This window comes from Leishmania infantum, chromosome 36, assembly GCF_000002875.2.
Source record: "Leishmania infantum JPCM5 genome chromosome 36".
In the NCBI taxonomy this organism is placed as follows: Eukaryota; Euglenozoa; class Kinetoplastea; order Trypanosomatida; family Trypanosomatidae; genus Leishmania; species Leishmania infantum.
In genome coordinates, this window is record NC_009420.2 from 1760336 (window position 1) to 1782734 (window position 22399).

General features: G+C 57.0%; 7 protein-coding genes across 7 annotated transcripts; all 7 read left to right on the plus strand.

Moving 5' to 3' along the window:
* Window positions 1–1143: 1143 nt before the first annotated feature.
* LINJ_36_4780 (myosin heavy chain kinase a-like protein) lies at window positions 1144–2151 on the plus strand (the record flags this gene model as incomplete). Its single annotated transcript, XM_001469817.1, has 1 exon — window positions 1144–2151. The coding sequence occupies one exon, from the start codon at window positions 1144–1146 to the stop codon at window positions 2149–2151; it is 1008 nt and encodes a 335-aa protein (XP_001469854.1).
* Window positions 2152–5587: 3436 nt separating this feature from the next.
* On the plus strand, window positions 5588–6727 carry LINJ_36_4790 (conserved hypothetical protein; the record flags this gene model as incomplete). Its single annotated transcript, XM_003392783.1, has 1 exon — window positions 5588–6727. One exon carries the CDS (start codon window positions 5588–5590, stop codon window positions 6725–6727), a length of 1140 nt encoding a protein of 379 aa, XP_003392831.1.
* A 3812-nt stretch (window positions 6728–10539) lies between these two features.
* On the plus strand, window positions 10540–11508 carry LINJ_36_4800 (conserved hypothetical protein; the record flags this gene model as incomplete). The annotated part of the gene is made up of 1 exon (XM_001469818.1): window positions 10540–11508. The coding sequence occupies one exon, from the start codon at window positions 10540–10542 to the stop codon at window positions 11506–11508; it is 969 nt and encodes a 322-aa protein (XP_001469855.1).
* Window positions 11509–12418: 910 nt separating this feature from the next.
* On the plus strand, window positions 12419–13777 carry LINJ_36_4810 (conserved hypothetical protein; the record flags this gene model as incomplete). The annotated part of the gene is made up of 1 exon (XM_001469819.1): window positions 12419–13777. The coding sequence occupies one exon, from the start codon at window positions 12419–12421 to the stop codon at window positions 13775–13777; it is 1359 nt and encodes a 452-aa protein (XP_001469856.1).
* Window positions 13778–16131: 2354 nt separating this feature from the next.
* LINJ_36_4820 (conserved hypothetical protein) lies at window positions 16132–18126 on the plus strand (the record flags this gene model as incomplete). The annotated part of the gene is made up of 1 exon (XM_001469820.1): window positions 16132–18126. The coding sequence occupies one exon, from the start codon at window positions 16132–16134 to the stop codon at window positions 18124–18126; it is 1995 nt and encodes a 664-aa protein (XP_001469857.1).
* A 1039-nt stretch (window positions 18127–19165) lies between these two features.
* Window positions 19166–19645, plus strand: LINJ_36_4830 (conserved hypothetical protein; the record flags this gene model as incomplete). The annotated part of the gene is made up of 1 exon (XM_001469821.1): window positions 19166–19645. The coding sequence occupies one exon, from the start codon at window positions 19166–19168 to the stop codon at window positions 19643–19645; it is 480 nt and encodes a 159-aa protein (XP_001469858.1).
* Window positions 19646–20433: 788 nt separating this feature from the next.
* LINJ_36_4840 (conserved hypothetical protein) lies at window positions 20434–21852 on the plus strand (the record flags this gene model as incomplete). Its single annotated transcript, XM_001469822.1, has 1 exon — window positions 20434–21852. One exon carries the CDS (start codon window positions 20434–20436, stop codon window positions 21850–21852), a length of 1419 nt encoding a protein of 472 aa, XP_001469859.1.
* Between the last annotated feature and the right edge of the window lie 547 nt (window positions 21853–22399).

Genomic DNA, 22399 nt, shown 5'->3' on the forward strand with positions numbered 1-22399 from the left:
ACCACGGCTTCCGCCCTCGAGCGGGGGACCCTTGGCGGCGGCGTGCTTTGGGTGAAGGCGTGCAGGCCACCCGCGTCTGCGTCTGGCGCGGATCGGGCAGCACGCCGCCGGCGGAGGGACCGAGAGGGGCAGGACGGGGAGAGCTGGTTAGACGCGTGGCCTGATTCGATGACAGGGGCTGGGCGGGCGCGTCCCAGAGGGCCTGGATGCCGCGGCGGTGCGGCAGCGGTGGTGGAGCTGTGGCTGGGTGTGCGTATATTCTGTTGCCCTGTACTTGGTCGAATATGGACACGCTGAAGGAAAAGGTAAACGCGCCTAGTCTATGTGTGTGAACCTCCCTGCAGTTCATCTGCTGCGTTTTTTTCTTTTGCAACATGAGTGTGGACATTTGCACCCCTCTACTTGCGAGTGTGAGTGCTTTTTTTTTTGGTAGAGTGTCTTGCTGTATGCTGGCTGCTCACCCCACCTCGTTGTTTGCTCCCTACAACTCCGCATATATCGTACGCGTGATGTGTCCTTTTTTTTTGTTGCTTTTTTTTATGTGTGCTTGCGGCTCTGCGCACCTTTCGCAAAGGTCTTTGCTGCAGCCGTAGTGTTTGCTTCGTACATTCTTGCGCATAATAAGGTGTTCACCCACCGTTTAGAGAGAACAACAGGATCTGCATTGAAAGGACTCGGTCGTGATTCTCAAATGGAGGCATAGCGCCGGAAAAAAAAAGCCGCAACAAAAAGAATTCAGTTCAGTGTGTGTGTGTGTGTACGGCCACACAAAGGAGGCGAGAAAGTTCGTGGATAATACCCAAGGACGCCGAGCGGGCATCCCGCTCCCCTCGTTCTCTTTGGATGCACACACAGTTGCACGGAGCCCCAGAGGCACCGATCCTGCTCTTGGCGTTGTAAGCAAAATATTCGACGTGCTAGAGTGCAAAAGGCATCTCTCGCGCCTCACCGCGCGTGCCTGTGTCCGTTCTGCTTTGCGTTCTTGTTGCCGCGAGCGCCGCCTCACGCGCTCGGTGTGACAACCGACACCACTGACACTTCTCCAAACTCTCACCTCGAGCAGCCCACTGAAGAAATCAGAGAAAAACTGCTTCGCAGTTAGTTGCACAGGCCGTCGAGTCGGATTCCGTCCCTGCAAAGCCCATGAACCCCGCCACCCAAGACGCTGCGGCGGCGGAGGAGGAGTCGCCGGTGGTGTGCACCGCAAAGAAGTACATCTTTGACCTGCACTCCTACGCTTGGAAAGAAAGCGACTGCCTTATCCGAATTCCTCGCCCGCACAAGGGCATGGGCCACGGTGGCATGCGAGTCTGTTACGCTGTGGAGGACGTGGATGAGGAGGGAGCTGGGACACCGATGGTGGCCAAGATGTTTCGCCGCAACATCAGTGACGTTGTAGAGAAAGACTACTTCAACGAGGGAGCCGCGCAGTGCATGTGCGAAGAGTTTGCGAACAACTTCAACCGCATTCACCTCACCAACATTCACAAGCCGAACATCTCTTTTCTGCAGTGTTACGTAGTCCGCATCCCTCGCGACAGCATCCCGGTGGCTTCCCAGAAGAAGCGTACTGGTTTTTTCTCTTACAAGACTCAGGATACGGGGGAGGTGATGTTTGTGATGGAGCCGATGCTGAGCGGCAAATTCACCAAGTACAACAGCAACTATGGCGAAACCTACCGTGAAGACAAAAAAGCAGCCCTTACGTCGTCGGAGGCGAAGCGGCGAACGGAGGTCTTTGAAGCCGCAGAGGCCTTCTCGCATTTTACCCTGGTGGAAAGTGGCGGCTCGATGCTCGTGTGCGATCTGCAAGGCGTTAATGACTTCCTTACCGACCCGCAAATTCACACGGAGGACGGCAAGGGACTTGGCATGGGCAACATGGGGCAGGAGGGTATCGACAAGTGGATAGAGAAGCACGAATGCAATGAGATCTGTCGCGCGCTGGGTCTGCAGCCTTTGCTTGGCGCCGTGCCCAGCTCGACGGCATGCGCGAAGGAGGAGAATCTCAATCTTGGTCTGCGCGCCCAGCTGCAGAGCCAAAACCCTGTCCGTTTGCGCGATTTAGTTCCCCTGACCAAGCCGCTCGAGGAGATGACAGAGGCGGAACGCATCGAGTACGCCTTGAAAGTCTCACGTCTCACAGATTAGTGCCGCCGAAAAGACGTCGTGAGTGCTCGCTTCCCAGATGGCGCCTCTGTTGAAGCTGATCGCAGACGTTTGGGCGAAGATAAGAGTGCAAGAGCAGAAACATGTTTGCCGCTGTGCGGCTTCTCTATCCGTCAGGTGCTTTCTTGAGACATGCACGCTTTGCCTGTGGTCTCCGCTTTGGTGGCTGCTTTACAGATTTTTCTGTGCTGTGCACTCTCGCTTATTTTTCTCCTCCGTCAGCTTAGATCTGCTTCTGTGTTGCGCATCCTCTGCTTCTACATCTATGTATGTATGTATACTTTCGCCCTCGTCTCTCACGTGGATAATGCCGCGGCTGGTTGGAATGGGGGGGGGGGGCAGCCACACACATCCTGCATGCGGCTTCCGCTTCGCGATTTGTTGCCCGTGCCTGCCCCTGATGACGCCGGCCACCTCAGCGCGTGGTATCGGCGTCGAGCGCCCAGGCTTTCTGGAGAAGCGGCGAGGCTGCCGCCTACTTCTGGGCACGGCTGGCGGACGCTTGGTGTCGGTGGGCAGGCTCGGTGCCGCTCTGTGCGGGGGAGACTTGCTGCCGTGATGATGCTTGTACCAGCTCCCCAGGAAGCACGCCAAGGACGCGGCACGTATTGGAGAGCAAGATCCACGCCGATCAGCCCCACAGCACATGCCTGCGAAGCGCACGGCACCTCCGACGTCCCGGGCGGGTGGGCTGGCGAGGCCCGGGTGCCGGCAGCATGGCGAGAGCAGCCCGAATCAACGCAGCGAGTCCTCCAGACGCCCATGTGGAGTGTCGCCACACGGTGGCACGGGAGTGCGCGGCGCGAGGCAACGGGGTGCGAAGGATGGCCCGCAGGCAGCGGTGCGCAGGGTCTCGGAGGGCCCTGGCCTGAGAGGCTGGCCGACGTTGTCCGTGAGCTCACCCGGTGCGCGCGTAGCTGACGCCTCGCCTGTTGGCCGGCGCGACGGGCGCCACGGCTTCCGCCCTCGAGCGGGGGGACCCTTGGCGGCGGCGTGCTTTGGGTGAAGGCGTGCATGCCACCCGCGTCTGCGTCTGGCGCGGATCGGGCAGCACGCCGCCGGCGGAGGGACCGAGAGGGGCAGGACGGGGAGAGCTGGTTAGACGCGTGGCCTGATTCGATGACAGGGGCTGGGCGGGCGCGTCCCAGAGGGCCTGGATGCCGCGGCGGTGCGGCAGCGGTGGTGGAGCTGTGGCTGGGTGTGCGTATATTCTGTTGCCCTGTACTTGGTCGAATATGGACACGCTGAAGGAAAAGGTAAACGCGCCTAGTCTATGTGTGTGAACCTCCCTGCGATCAGGGTTTTACGTCTCTATGTATGATTTGTGTTACAAGTTTTTCGCTTCTTAGCTAGTGACTGCGGCTTTTCGTGTGTTGCCGATTTGGTCGTTGTTTTGCATGCTTTTTGCAGCGTTTTCGCGAAGGGGCAGGCAGTTGTTAGCTACACGGCAGGACCATTTTTTTTTAATTGTTTCAGCGGTTTGCTTTTTCCCCGATTTCTCCAACTCTCGTTTTCTATTTGGCGTGTTAGCTCTCCTCCTCTTTCTGTCCTCCTTTGGCTGGTGTGTTGGTGGTTTTAGTTGCGTGTGGGAATGTCGTCAGTCGAGGACTGCTTTTTGCTTTTGGAGGGCTGACAGACATCCTTTATCCATGGGAGAGCAGATGCCGTACGTGAAGTAACTCACTTCTAGCGCGGACATTGCTGCACTTGACAGGAGAGGGTGGGAGTACTGCAAGCATGGAATGGCACTGGGTCTATCAAAGTGGCAAGCAGTGCTATCTTGTCCTCTGATGCACGTCCGTTAGCGCCAAGTGAGCGAAATATCTACACAAGGAGTAAAAAAAATGATCAGCATCTCACTTGCCGGCGTGTTTGTATGCGGCCATCTTTTCTTCTCTGTTCGTCGTCTCGTTCGAGTCTACAAGATGCCAATGCAGGAACCGCGCGTGAGTTCCACACATGACGTGTTCCGTGATGGGTGAGGGCGGGAGAGGGATACAGGTCCAGCGCTTAGACCTGGTGTCTGCGCCCTTCCCCGTTTTGTTTGCGTCGCCTTTCGCCTGCACGCCAGCTAGCATTTTCTCAAGATCCCTCATGCATCTTGCACCATTTCTCTCACCTCGTTTTTCTTCCGTCTACGCATACTGTGCACCCCTTTCCATATTCTCGTTCGCTGCCGGTTACCCTCACTCTCCTGTTTGTCCCCGTCTTCACTGGTGCATTCTACGCACACCCGACGCCATGAATGGACCGCGGACAACCACACGCCCACCCGCCGACACACGCACTGGCAATGTGACGCCGGTTTCTAGTAGGTATACTCACTAGCACAACAACACAGACCGATTCAAAGCGGTTCCGTTCTTATTGTCATCTGTTGAGAGTTAACCTCCCCCCGCCTTCTGTCGCTGTTTGGTTGTTCCGCTAACGAGTGAGTGTCCCCACGTCTGCACGCGTTGTTCCCTCTCTCGTTTCGTTCACCCTTCTCTTTGTTGTTTGATGTTTTTTTATATATTTTGCTGCTCACGGCAAATTTTTCATTTTTGTTTTTGTGTTTTAGGAGCCCGCACTCGCTGTCTGTCCGTCGTTGTCGCTGCACTCGGCGTTTGTCTGTCCACTATCCCTTTCTTTCGCTTCTGCTCGTTGTTGTTCTCTTGTTCGTAAGTCAAGCGACCGCAAACATCTTCTGCCACCGTTAAGTAATAATACGTAGGCCGACACCGACACCGGTACTGGGGCAACGAGAAGTTGAAGAGGTCAGAGAAAGGGAGTCGGCGCGGGGTGGGCAAAAGGGCAAACACAGCATTCACGCTTTTTGTCGTTGTTGTTACTCGTCACGTCCATAGGAGCTGAAGGAAACCCACTCCGCTGCTACACCTTTGCCTGCTCACCAAAGGACACGCACACACACAGTCATCGAACCCTCCCTGTCGTACAATTCCCGCTATTTTGGCGTTTCGCTCTGGCTGCTCGATGCCGCAACCAGCCTCTAGTCACGCCTTAGAGCGTGAGCAGCTGGCGAGTGTGGTGCGCAAGCTGGTGATCGATGCCGACGAGTTTTTTGCCCAGCAGCAGAAAACGCTGCAGCTGTCCTATGCCGAACTAAACAGCCGTATCGAGCAGCTGCGAATGCGTGTGCTGCATCAACAACTGCAGCTGAGCCCGATGCACACGGCGAATGGCGGATACAGTAACATGAACCCGTCTCTCTTTTCAGCGCTGCACAACATCCCGAACGGGGATTTACTGGGCCTTCTCGGGGCTTAAACGTGCGCCTTGTGGTTATTTGAGCACGGCTCTGAACGGCAACAACGCAGCAACGGCAGGTCCGGGGTCACTGCGCTCCTACAAGGCGGATGCCGTGACGCCACCGAAGAAGCAGCTGGCCCTCTCGCAGCCAACGAACAAGAGCCCTAGCATGCCCTCGCCGCACTTGGCAGGTGGGCTGAACGCAATGTCCGTCATAGACGACTCCATCAGCGGAGAGTTTTTCTCAACGGCACCGAACAACAACAACCGCAGCCACCACGACTCGCTGATGGCGTCTCCACAGGCTACACAGAAGCTCTCGCTGGTCGAGCTTATTGAACGCTTCAACATGTCGTCTGCCCCCGTGAACACGACCTCTTCCTCTGCCTTCAACTTCGACTCGCTCTATGAGCAACTCACCGGCGGCGGTGGCGCAGAGGAGTTGTCGCAGAGTCCGATGGATTACACGGAGAAGGCACCGAACTTGATTCCGACCGGCCAGCCAGATAACGCTCAGGCGTCGCCATGCGACCGCCACCATGACAACGGCGGCGACCCGTCGCCGGACGCGAACGGCATCAGCGGTGGTGCCATGGCGAAGAATAGCATTCCTATCGATACGCTGCGCGCCTTGCACGACCAGCATTTGACGACTAGCGTGCGTGTCGCTTACGAGCGGGGGCGTCCGAAGGTCTTGAAGATTCTTGGTGGCGCGGCCGACACTCCTGGGAGGCTTGGCATTGACCCCCGCAGCAGCTGCGAGGTGCTCGTGGAGTTTAAACGGAATCGGGTTCTCCAGTACGAATCACATGAGTACGTTGCGCCGGGCAGCTACGTCATCGTCGGCGGCGACCGCGGTGAGGACCTGGGTCTCGTCGTTTACGTCTGGTGCGAGGTGGCGCAGGAAGGAAACGGCCACGGGCACGCAGGCGGTGGCGCCGGTGCGTCGGACAAGACTGCCTCTGCGTCTCGCAAGCGCCAGGTGGTCGGCGTTGGCCTGACAGACAGCAAACTGCCGCGCAGCATCGGAGTGGGCAACGGCACTGTCTTGCGACTGGCATCCGAGACAGACGTGCAGCAGTTACTCGGCACCCAGGCGGAACTGGAGCGCCGCGCCATTGACGTGTGTGCTCAGCTGGTGCTCGACCACTCTCTGCCAATGGTGATTGTTGACGCTGAGTACCAATTTGACAAGAAGAAGCTGACGTTCTTCTACGAGGCTCAGCAGCGGATGGACTTCCGAGAACTGGTGCGCCACCTATACAAGACGTTTCGTGCGCGTATTTGGATGGAGCTGGTAGACGCGTAAAGCAGCTGCAATGCGATGCTTTTCCTCGCCCAGGGGCATGAGCACAAGCGATGCGTTTTTGTTTTCTCGCTCGCGCTTGTGCGATCGATATGTGCCCGCGCGTCGTGTCACGCGTGTTGCGTATCGGCGCGTATGTGCGTCGACCCACCGAGGTTTCTTCACTTTCCCTTTATAGATGTCACTGTTTACTTTTTGTGTGTTTTGTTTTGACTACATTTCTTCCTTACAAAGCCGACACACCCAAGCCCGGGAAAAAGCGGCAGCAAGTAAAGTAACGAGACGGAGAAACGAAGGCGAACTTGTGGGGTGTTAAGAGGTCCTCCGACAGGGAGTTTCTTTTTCTTTCCTTTGCCCGTTGCAGTGGTCAAGGTGGGAGAGAGAAAACCGATGAAGATCAACCAAAACCAGGAGAAAGAAAAAAGAACAAGTAAAAAAAACCACAAAGGAAAAGAAAGGAAAAAAAAAGAATCACCGCCAAATAAACGAAAGCGACAGGAACGGATTGCACGCGTAATCTCGTAATTCATGATGCGGGATTTATTATTATTATTTTTTTTTTTGGTCTTGCATATAGGCACCGTTAGGGGATAAGAGAGGAGAGGGCTGGAGGAGGGGGCGACTGATTCTTGCGAGACATGTGGATCGCTAGCGAATGAGAGATCTGCGCGATTTTCGAAGCGGTCTTAGCTTTTCCATGCTGCGACGCGACGCGGCTGCCATGTGCTGATCAAAGAGAGTAAAGCATTCAAAAGGGAAGCCGCGCCAAGCTGCATCGGCTTCCGCACTACCCCCTCCCCCTCCCCCTCCCCCTCCCGTCTGCATCTTAGGTGCGTCAGCCGGAAGCGGTAGAAAGGGGGGGGAGCGGATTTCAGGTAAGAAGCCGTATGCTCTCCGTCCAGAACGGGCATCAAAGATGAAGAGCTTCGATAACCTTCAGCGAGCATGGATGCGCGCATCTCCGCATGGCGACCATTTGGATGTTTTTCCAACCTTGTTCTTCGTGATTCGTGTGAAAAGTCATTCTTTTCGGTGAAGGAGACGTCCCCAAACCACACAAGCGTTTTTCCCCCTTTCACTCTTGCTTTGGTCGACCTTCGCTTCGTGATCGTTGGGCGTCTTCGCGTACTGGTGCTGCTGTTCCCCTCGGTAGGGTTCATGCCAGCATCTCATTTGTTGCCTACCACTGTCCTCTTCCCCCCCCTCTTTACCCCCTCTCGGTTCGCTTTCTTGGTGTCCCCCTCGACCATTTTTGTCACGCTCTACCCATCTTTCTCCCCGTCAGATTATTTTTCTCGCTTTCGACTATGAATTGTGCGGCTTGCCCTCACTCCTCTTCGTGTTTTACGACTCTTACTGCGACCTTGGTGTGAATGCCCCCGCCACGATCTGGGCCACTCAACAGCACATGTGTTGATCTCTCGTTTTTCTCCATCTCGCCTTCTTGCGTCCCTGTCGCTCCTTCAGCTAGACTCTCTTATGTTGCCGCTTTCTCTTTTTTTTTCGGTAGACATGCGCAATGGGCGGCCACCGCGGCGACTAGCGATCTCCCGTTCACGGCCACTATCACTGCTTCTGTATGTGCAGTGTAGCGCATGTGCACTTTTTTGGCGGCGTGCTCAGCCCCCTCTTTTTTTTTGTGCTTTTGTGTTTCCATTTCTGTTATCTTTGTCTACCCCATCCCTGCACTCTCCTCCGTTCTCTTCGTCTCCAACCTCCATGCTTATGCCACACGATAGTGCCAGCACCTTCTTCTTTTTCTTCTCTTTCTTCGCCGCGTCTTTCACGCTTATGTATTTTTGAAGGGATTCCCAGTTCCTCAGGGCAGCGGCACACACCTCAGTGCGTGGTAGGCACACAGCCCCGAGCCGCAGGCTTTCTGGGAAGGATGCCATGCAGACCCCCTCCTCCCTCGATCCCCCTGCCAAATGCCGGGCCACTTGTGGTGGTGACAGGGTCACGCACCCTACGCCGTGGGGAGCTGGGAGCGATGCATCGCTGCTCATGTCGTCGCTGAGGCTCTGGACGGTGTTGTGTGGGAGCGACATGCGACAGTGAGCACGCTTGTGCCATCCATATGATAGGCAAAGTGTCAGCGTGGCTCGAACGTGCATCCTACCCGGCCCTCGCACTGCCCACCGTCGTGGTTAGCCTGAGCCGCCCCACAGGGGATGCAGCAGGGGTGGCGACCCTCGCGATGGGAGGGCGTCTGTGCGGTGGGTGGGTCGAGTGTGAGGCAGGGGCCCTGCTGCGAGATGGCTGAGTCGGCGCACTGCTGTAGCGTGTGTGCCGTGACGGGGGGAGGGGGGGGGTGCTTCGCACCGCGCGGATAGGCCTGTGACGGACCGGGAACTGGTGGTAGAGCGGCGTTTGAGCTCATGGCTTGCCGTAGAGGGCGCACGCTGAGCAAAGAAATTCGTCTATGCGACGCATTGTTGAAACGGGTCTTTTATCTAGTGGTGCTGCTGTTTCTTTTTCCTCATTTTTTGCGTGTTCGGACTCTCTTGGGTGCTGTCTGGAGGATCTACGAGACTTGTTGACGTCTTTTGTTCTCCAGGTCTACTTCAAATGGTGTTGCAGTCGTTGGGTCGACCTCTTCCGAGTGTGACGTTTTTTCTTTTGCTAGTCAGGGTGGTGATGGTCGCGGGGCGAGCGAGCGCCTTTTACTTGCGTGAATCTGTATGTGTGTGTGTTAGTGTGCGACTCCGCCGCTCACTCTCCTGTTTTTTTTTTCGTCGTCGTTGTCCGTCTTCTACGCCGCATCTGGGAAGACTTTTGCGTTTTCTTTTTTCTGGTTTTTGTTTTTCATTTCTCGTGGTGTGCGTTGAATGTGCTGGTGTGCTGCGTCCTGCCGACCGTCTATGAGCGCCGTGCGCTTTCGCATTGGACGCGAGACGCAAGGCGAAAAGGGATCCAGAAGTACATATATCTCTCTCTATATATATAGATATCTATCTATATATAGATATATATGCATAAGAAACGCCACAGATCATGGAGTGAATGGGTGGCCTTACAAAAAAAAAAACAAAAAGAATTGGCGAAGGTGATAAGGAAGGAGCTTTAAGAGGACACCTTGCGTTGTTGTATAAGTGGAGTGCGTGCTGATGTCTGTTTTTCTCTCTCCCCCACTTCTCTCTCCTGAGCCGCTGGAGCTGTGCGCACGGCGTGAAATCTACTGAGTTCCATGTCCTGTTCGTCTCTTTTTTTTTCTTGATCGTTTTTGCTTCGGATTTTTTTTCGTGCGTGTTAATGTGGCTCCTTGTTTTTTGTGTGTGAGATTTTTTTGTATGTGTGTCTGTTACAAAGAAGGCTACTAAAACAAACCTTACCTATACCACCCCAACACGCTCAAAAACAACAGCAACAACGACAACGAAAAAAAAAGGCGCCGGCCATCTGGGGTGCAGTCGGTGAGACGCCTTGACTTGAAGCTCAGTGCTTGTGACCCGCCGTGCCTGAAATGCAAGTGACTCGCTCTCTGATGAAGATAGAGACAGATAGAGAAGCCGTGCGCTTCTGGTCGCAGCACAAGCGATGATGAGGCACCGACTCGTATCGCAGATCCGCGAAAGTCAGACAAGTGTTGCACACTGCAGTAGTTTTCCATCCTGATGCGGTCACTGCCGTTTTCAATCATGGCTGCAGTGGCCAGACAAGGATCTCACCATCACTCCCCTATCCTCCATTTCAGAAATGCTTGTATGTAACGAATTGCTTCCGGCGTATTTCTGCCCAGAGTCATCCCTACTTTGTGCCGCGCCGCACTCCACCCCCTGGAGGAGACTCACGCCTCGGGACAGGAAACCATGTCCATGTCCGCATGTAGAGTGACTCCTTTTTCGGCGGGCCTGCAGTTTACGAGGAAAGACGTCCACGAACCTCCTGCAGATACTGCTGTCGATAATAAAAGCAGCGTATCTGATGGAGAGCCTCAAGCGGCCGGTAGAACACCAGTGAGGGAAGAGGCTCGCTGCTTTGAGTCGGAGGAAGAGCGACTTCTGTGGAAAGCCGCCAGGCTGCGCCACAGCATCGAAACGGACTTGGTGCCACGACAAGAGTTGGCCGAGCGCGCCCTTCGACACGGTCGTCGGCAACTTGTGAAGCTACAGCGCCTCTTGCCGAGTGCGGCTTTCCTGACGTTCCGACAGAAGTGTGCCGCGTGGTGTGATCGACTGCGCCTCTTCGAAGAGCTTGTGGTGCGCACCATGTTGAGGGAAGCTGTGGACGGCGCCGCACGAAGTGGCGATGTGAAGGCACCTGCCCGATGGCGGAAGTCGAATCAATGGCCGGCCATCACCAATTTTCTGGAGTTGCAGTTGCATTTGTGTTTCGCAGTCAGGGGCAGCGCTGCGGTAGAAGCCTCTTCGCCAGAGCAGTCGAGCCGCGAGAACTCTGCGGTTTACCGACATCTGGCCGCGATCTGGGCAGCGCAGCAAGAGCGTCTTCTGACATGTGACCTTCTTCATCGCTATTACACATTAAGGGACATTTTGCATGGCTGGGGAAATGTCTGGCACGTGAGGGCGTCTTGTGCTGACGACGGCGACAACGTCAGCTCCACTGCACGCAGTCGTCTGCCACATGAGCCGGACGGCTCATGCATCTGCCCGTTCACCGCGTGGGAGAGTCTCTCTGAAGTGGATCGACTCACAAGCTACTCGAAAATATGCTCCCACCACCTCACCGAAGACGTGGTGGAGTGCTTGGAGGCGCTCATGTTCACGCACTTTGCGGACGTGTGGTGCCATGTCGAGTCCGTCATGAGCGGTGTAAGCACGTAGTCGAACGTATCTGCGGTGCGGCTGCATGTCGATGATGATCTCCGAGCATTTCCGTTTCGAAGTCAACCCTCATCGCTTCACAAATGGCCGTGCATCCGCCCCCTCACCCTCTCTTCTGTCTTGCCTCTGGTACCGAGAGCGTACCTTCCCTTCGCGAGAATGCCGCTGTGCTGACTCTCATCCATCTCCGCCAACTACCGCTCATCTCTCGTGTTCTCTGTCCTTTGGGTCGAGACAATCATGTACTCAAGCGCCTTTGTGCCTTCCTGTCTCACCCTCGCTTCCCGCCCCTCTTACGCGCCTCCTCTCCGTTTCGAGCAGTGCTGTCGGTGTGCACGCGCGTCTGAACGGATGTGCGCGTGCGCTTGACCATTGCGAAACCCTGGGGTAGCAGCCAAGGCGATGGGCGCGTTGAAGTGCGGGTGCTGCACTGGACTGCTAGTGGACAACGATGTTCAAATCGAAATCGGAAAAGAGAAGCGACGAACAGGACTTATGGGAGGGGCACATCCTTCTAGGGCGTACGAACAGGTAGACACGTGCTGACAGACCTATGCGACCGCTTTGCTCTCGTCGAGAGTGCTCGTGATCCATCCGAGACGTGGCGCGCCTCCGAGCGAGGCCGCTCCGGCTACCTCGGGCATCACTCCTTCGCCATATGACCCCACACGCTCTCGTGTTCCACCTCTCCTTTCCGTGCTATCCTCTTGTTTTTCTATACGTGTTCGTGTGTCGTACGCCTAGACGGCTGGTGCACAGAGCGCATTGATCACCGTCGGCCGCTTCTTCTGGCGTGCATGTTTGTGTCTTCCTGAGGGGTCGTGCCGCCTGGACTCACAGATTTTTTTAATATATTGTTTTTATTTTTTGATAGTCTCTGTCGTTTTGTTTCCTCGCCTTCTCGGGCTCAATGTCCGATTCGGAGGCGCCGTGTCAGGACGGGCTAGCTGCTGCCACGTGCAAGAAACCACCGCAGCGTGCCTGGGTGGACGACGAGGATGTACCAGTGGAGCAGGAGACGCCGGCGTTCTTCAAGGAGAGTCACGTCAAACCGGCGTGGGCACTTAGCGACACGACACGCGCAGACACGGACCAGTCCGACTCTCACGAAGGCGCCGTTCCGGGCTACCGGCGCTCCGCGGAGGCGCTGGCTCGCAAACGCTTCCGCAGCGACGATCTCGACACCTTGCTGTCGCGCAAAGAGCCACTCCTGTCGTCAAAACACGACCGACCTCACAGTGCTGTGCCGGCAGTGCTCTCGTTGCTGCCCCTTCCTCGTGACTCGGCACGCACGATTCACTGGCATCGTAACGGCCAGCTGGCAGTCGTTGGCGGCAACCAGCACATCTACACTTTCCACGCCGCCGGTGGGTTCGTGGAGCAGCTCTCCAAGGTACACGTTAACAAAAGGATAGAAACGACGGCGCTCTCCGAGAATGGTGAGGAGGTGCTCATCGCAGCGCATGAAGCGTACGCGCCCCAGCTGCTGAACATTGCCACAGAACAGTTGACCACGCTGGCATTCCTCGACAGCCGCGATACTGCGGTGCATCGGAACGGCCGACGCGACAACACGCGAGATGAGTTCTTTGTCTCGAAGCTGGTTTGCAGGCCGAACGACCCCGTGAGTCGCGGCGTGGCGATGGCGCGCGGCTCTTCGGTGACGCTCGCCTCGCTCTCCTCCGGCAGCGTCCTTAGCCACATCACTGCCGACACGGCAGTCGTGGATGTCACCTTTCTCTCCTCGACAGAGCTGGCCATCGCGACCAACAACAAGGTTCTACTCTACGACGTACGCAAGCTCAGTCGTTTCACCCGCGAGTTGACGGACAACGCGGCACTCGACATTACAACTTGCGGCTTCTCAGCTTCTCGTTCATCAGGTGCGTGTGAACGCGCCATGGCGATTGGCTCTGCAAGTGGTGTGGTGAGTGTCTACGACAGCGCTACGCTGCGCTCGGCAGCGGCGGCGGCGGCCTCGGTGGCGGCAGGATCACGGCCGAAACTGCTCCGCGAGCTGAAGCAGCTCGTGACCCCAATCTCATGCCTATGCTTCGGCGAAGACAGCCAGGGCGACTCGGTGCTGGCCTTTGCGACACGCGGGCAGAAGGGCGGCTTCCGTCTCGCACGGATGCCGGAATTGAACGTGGTGCCGTCCTTTCCAGCCGTCTCGACACGGCACGGCTTCGTGCAGAGCATGACCATCGCACCAACAATGCCGATCCTCTCTGTCGGTGAGCGTCAGAAAGTAACGAATTACGCGCTTTAGCTCAGAGTGGAAGCACAAGAGGCGCGCCGGTCACCCGAAAGAGGAAGGCAGATCTCTGTTTGATTGCGATGCTATCGATGAGACCCGACAGGTGAGAAATGCACGGAAGCACCGCGACCGCGGATGAGTAGAGAACGCGCACGTGGCCATGCAGAGAGCTCTCCTTTTCCCCCTTTCTCTTTTCGGCTGGACGGCGTGCTTTCAAAGTTCATGGGTGACTCTCATCCTCCATCGCCCTCTGTGGCCGTCATAAAACGGCTGGCCGCAACGAAAAAAAAAAACAAACAAAAAAAAGAGTATCCTTCATCTTTCGGCAGCGCCCCTGTTTCACGATGTTTACACACGTGACAACCGGGTGTCTTTTGCTGTTGCTGTTCGTGTTTGAGGTAAAGAAGAAGTCTCACGGCGTCGTCTGCACGGGATGCATGATGGGGTAGGTTTGAGCTGTCCAGTACGTTTGGCACACGATGAAAAAAAAGACGGGATAGTGCTATGCAGCGGTACCGCTCCCCCTCTTTCCTAAAAGCTTCTGTTTTTCTTCTCGTGTAATTGATCCTAAACCGCTAGAGAAAGAGAAGGGCGCCCCGATATGTCCGCACGCAATGCGAAGCGGCTTCTGCGGGCATGATTCGGTCCCTGGGTTTGATGAGGTGAGTAGGTGCGTGTGCAGCGTGCATGACTGTCTTGATGTCCGCGTGCCACGCAACGGAAGACGACGCTGCTGCTGACACATGGATGAGGCACCAAGTCGGTCACTCATACGTTTCAGCGTGCATGTGGGCACCTTCTGTCAACGAGAACGAAGCAGCGACGAGTAGCTCAAAGCAGCTGCACACACTCACACAAAGACCATGCGCGACGCAGCATGCGAGCATTCTTATCATCCGCTCGTTCTCCTTGTCCACTTTTCTTTTGTTCATGATGCGCACAACCCACCCACCAATGTTGTTGCAAGAACATTTTACGCAATCCTTTGCTCGGGAGAGGAGGGGAGCTTATTTGATATTTCAACCTTACAGCGCTCACTCGTGCTGCGACTCTTGCCGGGCGCGCGCTTGGCTACGTCAACACACAAACGGCACACGCTCTCCTCGCGTGCGACACCGACTTGTTTTCGGTTTTCTTTGTGCCGTTGAGGGGAGGCGAACTACTCCTTCTCTCTCCCCTCACTGGCCTCCAGGGGAAGGTTGCTGCTCCTCTGACGGCGCCCTCCCCCTCTACCCCTCCCTCCCACAACGTCTCTTTCGCGTTTGCACCGTCCTCTGTGCCGGGGCTTGGGTTGCGTGGGGAGCTGGGTGGCCGTTTCGTGCCTTGTCCGCGATCTCTGCATTTCCCCTCATCTGTTTTCACCCTCTTTGTCGTAGGTTTTTTTTTGTTGTTGTTGTCATTTTCGCGCTGCATCCGCCTCCGTCTCGCAGTAGCGTCCCCTCCGACCCGTTCCTTGCTCTCGACTGCGTTTGAGCCTTTGTGTGTCTTCCACCCCTTCTCCATCTCTTTTTTTTTTCGCTTTTCTTCGCGTCGCTTCTCTCTCGGTCCCATCCCCTATCTCACTGCCACGACCGCCGCACACCGTCTAGCTAGACGGCACGAGGGATATCATAGTAAAGCGTTTCTACCGATTCATTCCCTTTTTCTCTCTCGCTCCTGTTTTGTGTCTGTGACTGCAGGGCGCAGGGCTTCGTTGCGCGCGCTACGGACGTGTGCGCTGCTGTTAGTGATTACTTCTCCTTTTTGCTGGTGCCGTGCAGACCGTGACAACGCAGTGCCCCTCGGGACGTCGGGCACCTTTTTTTTTCGGGTCATTTTTGTGTTGTTGTTTGTTGTGTTCTGCCGCGGTTTACGTGTTGTGGATTAGCGCTCTTTACTGCATGTCTGCTTTAGTCTCGTGTAGCAATGAAATGGCGGCCGCTGCGCAGCTCACGAAGGTGACGGCGCTAAAGAAGAACACCGTCGACTACATCCCCAGCAAACTGGCGTACGACACAGCTATTCCTGTTACGATTCTCGAAGATCGCAGCGACTTCATCGAAAAGTGCAAACCCTACGACATCATTGATGGACCGAATCCCCTCGATGAGCCAGAGGCGACGGATGCTACGCGGCCGCAGGCGCAGTCTGCCCTTGTGTCGCCACCGCCAGAGGTGAAGACGGTGGAGCGCTCGTCAGGGCGCGCCAACCGCAAAAGCCACCAGTCGGCATTGAAGGCCGAAAAGCCCCACCCCGTCAAGCGAGAGAGAGACACCGAGGAAGGGCGGGACGGAGCTGTGGTTGTATTCACTCGACCGTCACGACACGGATGGGCAGCGGAGCGTCTTGCGCAGCATCGACCGTATCAGTTGGTGCGGTCGCATGATATGGAGACGTGTGTGCGGTATGTGCTGGATGATGTCGACTACGATTGGTGCGAGCGTCAAAACGTCGCACCGGAGAGCCTCCAGCGCGGCGTGACTTACCTCGAGTGGGCGTACGCTTCCTCGCTCCTTAGGGCAGCGACGCCGCGTGTTGCCACTCCCGAAGACTCAGGCACCGCCGCCGCTGACTCTGTTGTCCCCGGATACGGTGAGGGGCACCACTGGTTGAGTACACAGTCTTCGTCTCCCGCTGGTGCCGCCGCGGCAGGCAGCGGACGGCATACGACCTCGGGACGGCAGAACGGCAAGGACAAGGCTAGTGCTGGGGACGCTGCAGTGCGCTTGTGCGCCCTGTGCTCCAAGCCGGTGCAACTGCTGACGTCGCAGTCGCGGTCCGGTGCACTGGAACGTGGTACAGGCGGTGCCAACGCTCTCCAGAAAAGAGGAGGCGGGGAAACGCACTTGGCTGGTGCGCTCTCGTCATCACCGACTGCACGAGGCGGCGCGAGGGTCGGCGGCGGTCATGCGCGGGGCACATCTGCCCCGCAACCGTCAGGTCTCGTGCTGCCCACCAAGAGGGCATTCGGTGATGTGTCCGCAGGGATCGCGTCCCCGTCGCACGACCTTCAGAGCAAAGGAATCCGGTGCAGCGACTGCGGTGTTGTCGCGCATCTGCGCTGCTGGTTCTTCTCAGAACCGCCGAAGCTACCGGAGGCATGGATATGCGACGGCTGCACCATTTACGCCCATCACCGCAAACGAAGCGCAGGCATGTGCTGCATATGCGGCCGCGCCGGTGGGGTGCTTCTGCCCTATGTCTCTTCGGCACTAAGGGACGACAGCGACGCTGTCAAGCCTGGTTCCCTGCAGACGCCCGCTTTCCACGGCCGCTCGTCGTCGGCGGCTGCGCTGTTTGACACAGTCTGCCATGCGGTGTGTGCCTTGAGCATGCCGGAGCTGGCTGTACATCCCCAGGTCACCGTTCTGCGACGCAACGGACTCGTCGATATGCAGATGCGTCCGTACGTCTACCCGCTTCGCCGTGTCGGCAAGCACAAGTGCGCCATGAATTGCCGGTTTTGCCAGCATTTAGGTGGCCGATGTGTCCAGTGTTCACACCCACACTGCTTTGAGGCGATGCACGCGTCCTGCGCAGCCGAAGCGCACACCGTGGATTGCCAAGCTGAGCTGCCCATTCTTCCTGCGACTGCCAGTCCACGCCGCACGAGCGCCGGTGCGCGAGGTGGTGCATCAACTTTAGACGCCACCACCCAACCGATTTCGCTTGGCTGTTCACTGAGCAGCCCCCTGATGGGCACTACCAACTGGACTAGGTGTTCTCCCTACTGTAGGAAGCACTACGGCTACTCCGTCGGCAGCTCCGTCGGGTCTGCTGAGTTAGGCCACAAGGCGGAGGCGGAGGCGCTGGCGCTGGACTTGACCGGGCTGCTCACTGGCGGCGATGGAGTCACGTCGCCTGTGGTGCGCAAGCGTGGCCGCGGACGGCCGCCGGCGGCGCTGGTGAAGCAGCGAGAAGCAGAACGCGACCTCATTTTGAAGCTTCGCGCCTACTGGCTTGAACGCCGCCAGCAGCGCCGCGAGACATCGGCGCAGCTCGCCAGCGAAATCAACGCGCGCGTGCGGCCGATCGGCGAGGCATCGATGCGGCCGGAGATAGTAAAGATTTCGGCGGAGAAAGTGCGACTTTCGCACTTCCTGAGTCTCGTGCCGGAGTGGCAGTGGCTGCTCGTCTCCATCGTCGAAGGCGAACTGCCGCTGCCGGACGAGGAGTACGACGACGTGCAAAAGTTCCGCAAAGCGGCCCACACGCGTCGGTCCGGCAACACGCGCAGTTTGTACGACAAGATGTGCGAGGGCGCCGTGCAGCTTGGCCTCTTGTGCCGAGCGGCAGAGGCGATCAAGGAGCAGTGCAGACTGCGGCGCGCGAGCGTCGAGCAGGAGCTGGCGGCGCTCCGCATTCTCAGTGGGTGGCGGTAGGGAGGGGGTGGGGAGGCAGTAATGGCATCGCAGAAGAGCGCTAACAGACCTGGGGAGCAGTAAGCTGTGGCGCCTCGCTTACAGCTACGCGCGCAAACCGCTGGCCATGAAAGATCGGCAGCCCAACACCACATCGGCAATACTCCAGGGCAGCGGCTCACGCTTTTCCTCTCGGTATGGCGCGTCAAAGTAAGCCTCCGTGGTGCACACGTGCTTTCTTTTGCTTGTTCGTTGATTGTAGTTGTGCATATATCCGTATATACATGTATATATGTTTGCTAGCGACATATTTCACATCCCAGCGTCCACAGAGCCCATGAACAAGGCAAGGAACACTGCACATGCGAAAGGAAACGGCCGTATTTCGGCCCGGTGGGAAGCGTCAGCAACGTGCGCGCGACGCTGGCGACCTGCTGCGGTCTTGTATGGCGCAAATAGGCGCTTTTCAGCACAAGATGATGTGGCCGAACGCAGGGGCTTAACGTTAGACGGTGTTCTGGAAATAGTTGCTAATTTTCTTAGTCAAGTAGCAAATGAGCTCCTGTAAAGCTTCACGCATCTCATCCACTCCCCAGGGGCTCTGTGCATCCACCGAGGGCGGCTCTGAGCACCCCAAACCTGCATGGGCGCCCACTCACATATGTGCCCAATGAAAAGACTCGCCTCCCTCTACGTTGATGCTTTCTTTCTTTTTTTTTTTACTTCGTAGAAGCCTTTTGGCGCTGCTTGTCTCCTGTGGAGAGCTGCAAGCACGGCTACAAGAACACACGCGTACCACATGGTCAAGTGCACAGGCATAGATCTTTTCTCCACAGTGTGGTTTCCTTAACTGGTTTCTCGTGGCCACCAGCGTGCACATCTTTTCTTTGCTGCAAAAAAAAGGAAATCCTAGACTCGCAGGAGAATATATACATATACACGGGTGCTGCTTCTGCGTACTGTAGACTGAGCTTCTGTGGGTGTGGACGCGTCAGCCCTCACGTTCTCTCTTTCTTTTCACCTCCTCTGGCCTTTTAAAACCGTCTTCCCCAAGGAAGAGATGCGTGTTCGCACCTACCACAAGCATGTTATCCAGCGTAACAGCCCTGCTCTGCAAGGCCTCCTCGCCTTGCACACGATGTTCTCCGTTTTCTACTCCGCCCCCGTCTGGTTCACCTACCTCGGCATCCGTTGGCACGTGGCCAGCGTCACGTCGCAGCAGCGAATATGGATGATCTGCGTGCTCATCATTTGGTTCTGCACGGAGATACTGCGTCTCCACCTTGGATGTCTGGCCAACAAGCGAATACTCTTTGGCGAACTTGTCGCATTCCTGACTATGACCCTCGTTCCACAGCTCCTGCTCGTCTGTGTTCTTTTGGGCTTTCTGCCGGAGTGCACCGACTTGGAGTTTAGCGTGTGTGTCACGCAGATCCTGCTGTTGGTGCTGGAGTGCCTCACGGCGATGCAGCTGTTGATGCGGGTGACGCGCAACAACGTCGTTGACTTTTACGTCTCCCTCGGCTCGCCCTACTGCTGACACGGAAAGCAGCGCTGCTGTGAGGGAGTGGCAGTGAAATTCTTCACACAGGAACCGCTCGCCTGCATACTGGCCGCGGCACATAAGGAAGCCGGAGGGGGGGGCAACGAGCGGTGGCAGTAGTGCCGAGTCTCTTGTACAGTTGTTCTCTCCTCTTTCTGCTGTTGTCTTCTCTATCCCGCGGACCGGACATCTCTCTCTCTTCCTATTAACAGCCTTTGAGGAGAATGGCAAGCAGACCGACCTTCTAAAGTGCACACCGCACCAAAAAAGAATTGTGTCAACTGGCAAAGAAAAAAAGTGAGCGAAGCTGAGAATTGCTGAGTTTCGTGAACCTTTTCACGGAACCGAGCGCCTATCGTTGCGGCACAAGACACGCAGCCTCGCCAGTCGCATCTAGCGCGTTGCCTCACAGGCTTGCGGATGACGTCGGAGTGAAGCGAATCAGCAGCGGAGGACATAGCTCATTGTGCTCGTTTTTTTTTGTGATGTACTCCTCCTACGTTCGCCGTCGTCACCGTCTCGTCCTCTAACTGCCCCTCCTTCCCCTCCCCTCAACGAGGCCGTTTCCTTGATGTACACTTCCGCCGCGTATGGTTGCTGGTTCTTATTTCTGTACAAGCCGGCGGCACGCTTGAAGGAGAGACCCAACGGCGTCTTCCATCAGCGCACACCTGTGCCGACCGTTTTTCTTTTTTTGGATTGTGCGTGCCTCACTTGCCCTGCCCAGGACACCAGTCGCACGCCAAGGCTCCAACACTGCCCCCCCTTCCCCCCTTTTTTTCAAGATGGATATTTCGTATCAATTATGGTCGCTCGTAGAGCAGGCGCGGCGCTCATCGACCATGCCGCCAGCGCGCATCACCCTCCCTGCTCGTCAAACGCGAACAGCGGCAGAGACTCAGGCAACCGACTCTTTGCTGATCACCTCCCAAGCGCTTGACCGTGCCGCTGACGTGGCCATCGGTCGCGCCACAGCGCACATTTCCGCTGTCATGGCCGCTCTCGACGCAGTGACACCAAGTTCCTTGGCGCACCTGCAGAACAGCCTTCTGCTCTCGGATGCGGAGCTGCTTTCCGTAAGCAGCTCGCTGAAGGCGTTCACGGAGACCCTCACCAAGGTCACTGCACTCACGGAGGCACGACGCTGGCGCGGTCGCTTGACGGGCGCACCTTCAACCGCCACAGGCAGGGATGACGCCTTGGAGGGTCTCGCAGTGGACAAACCGGATGGGCAAGATGGAAAGACCCGAAGTGGCGTTGTCGCGCATCTTCGACAGGCAGTCTCGACTCTGCAGCGGCGGATCGCCTCAAAGCGCCTACACGTCGCCCTTGCGAAGGAGGAGTTGGCCCTGTACAAGACGGAGCTGTTTCTCTACGGTCACTGCGGTGTGGTCGCATGCTCGGACGAGGTGGCTGCCGAGCTCGCCCGCCGCATGGAGGCGACGCACAAAGAGGCAGGTTTGCGGGGCCAGCAAGGCGCCAAGGCACTTGAGTTGGCGGAAGTCAACGTGCTCTCTGATGGCGGTGGCGGGCAGCAGCGGCGTCATCACACATCGTCAAAGTCACCCGGCCCGATGCCGGGCTTTGGCACGACGTTTCGTGTAGTCGATGGCATGGTGCAGCGGGCCGCCGAAACCGTCAAAGCAGCTGGCAGCCACGCCGATTCGGCACTGCACGTAGCACTCACGGGCGGTCACGCGGCAGCGCGGCAGCTACTGAACGCCGGCACTGCTTCTGTCGCGGAGATCCTTATGCTCGGCGCTGGAGCGCGCCGCGGCGGCTGCGGCAACCTCTCGATCCCAGCTGTTGAGGCACTCGTGACGACTGCAGGCGGTGGTGCGCCCCGGCTTCCGACTCTTCAGCCGTACCAGCTCACGAATGAAGAGGAAGCGTATCTGCGAGAGCAGAATCGCGCGCTTCTTGAGGCCCAGCGTCAGGCATCCGCACAGGATGCCAAGGCAGTCGAGGCTCTGGTCAGAGAACTATCGCAGCTGACGTCGCTGATGAGCGAGCAGGTGGTGCAGCAAACGGAGCAGTTTTCGCTGATCGTCAAGAACACGGAAGCGGCGCACACGAACGTCAAAAAGGCGATGAGCGAGGTAGAGAAGCCCCTGAGCGCCTTTTGGAATCCAACGCGGCAGCTCGTGGCGCTCCTCTGGGTGTGCATGGCTGTTCTTCTCGCCGTGAACTGGGCCTCACGGTGAGAGAAGCAGCTGAAGAACACAGAGACAGACGGAGAACGACAAGACCCGTAGTGCTGCAACGGGCAGACGCTCTCGAGCATGTGTTTTCCTTGCTTCCATGCAGACACCTCCGTCGACACTGGAGGGGATGGGCTTGGGAGTGGCGCCTCCCCCCCCATCTCTTGGATTCGCAGGGGCTCTTAGCGGCTCCATTCGAAGAAAAGCTGAAGGCGAGTCTCGCTCATCCGCACACACGTTTCGGAGAGAAGCGCAGAGGAAGCAGATGAAGATATCACAGCTGCCTCCGCTCCCCCTCCCCCCACCCAAAAAAAAAAAGAAAATGCGAAGACACCACTTGCAGAGGGTATCTCGGAGTAACCGTCATGGTCGAAGCTATCTCGTAGACGGAGGGGGTATGTTTATGCCTTTCGCACTCCTTGAATACAGCATTCCTCCGCGACCTAATGAACCGGAAAATGGGGCCGCACTCTCCCAGTAGCGACCGCGAGCAGGAAGCGTTGTGTTTCGCCGTAGTGCTCTTCGCGAATGCTATCCTCGACGTTTTTTT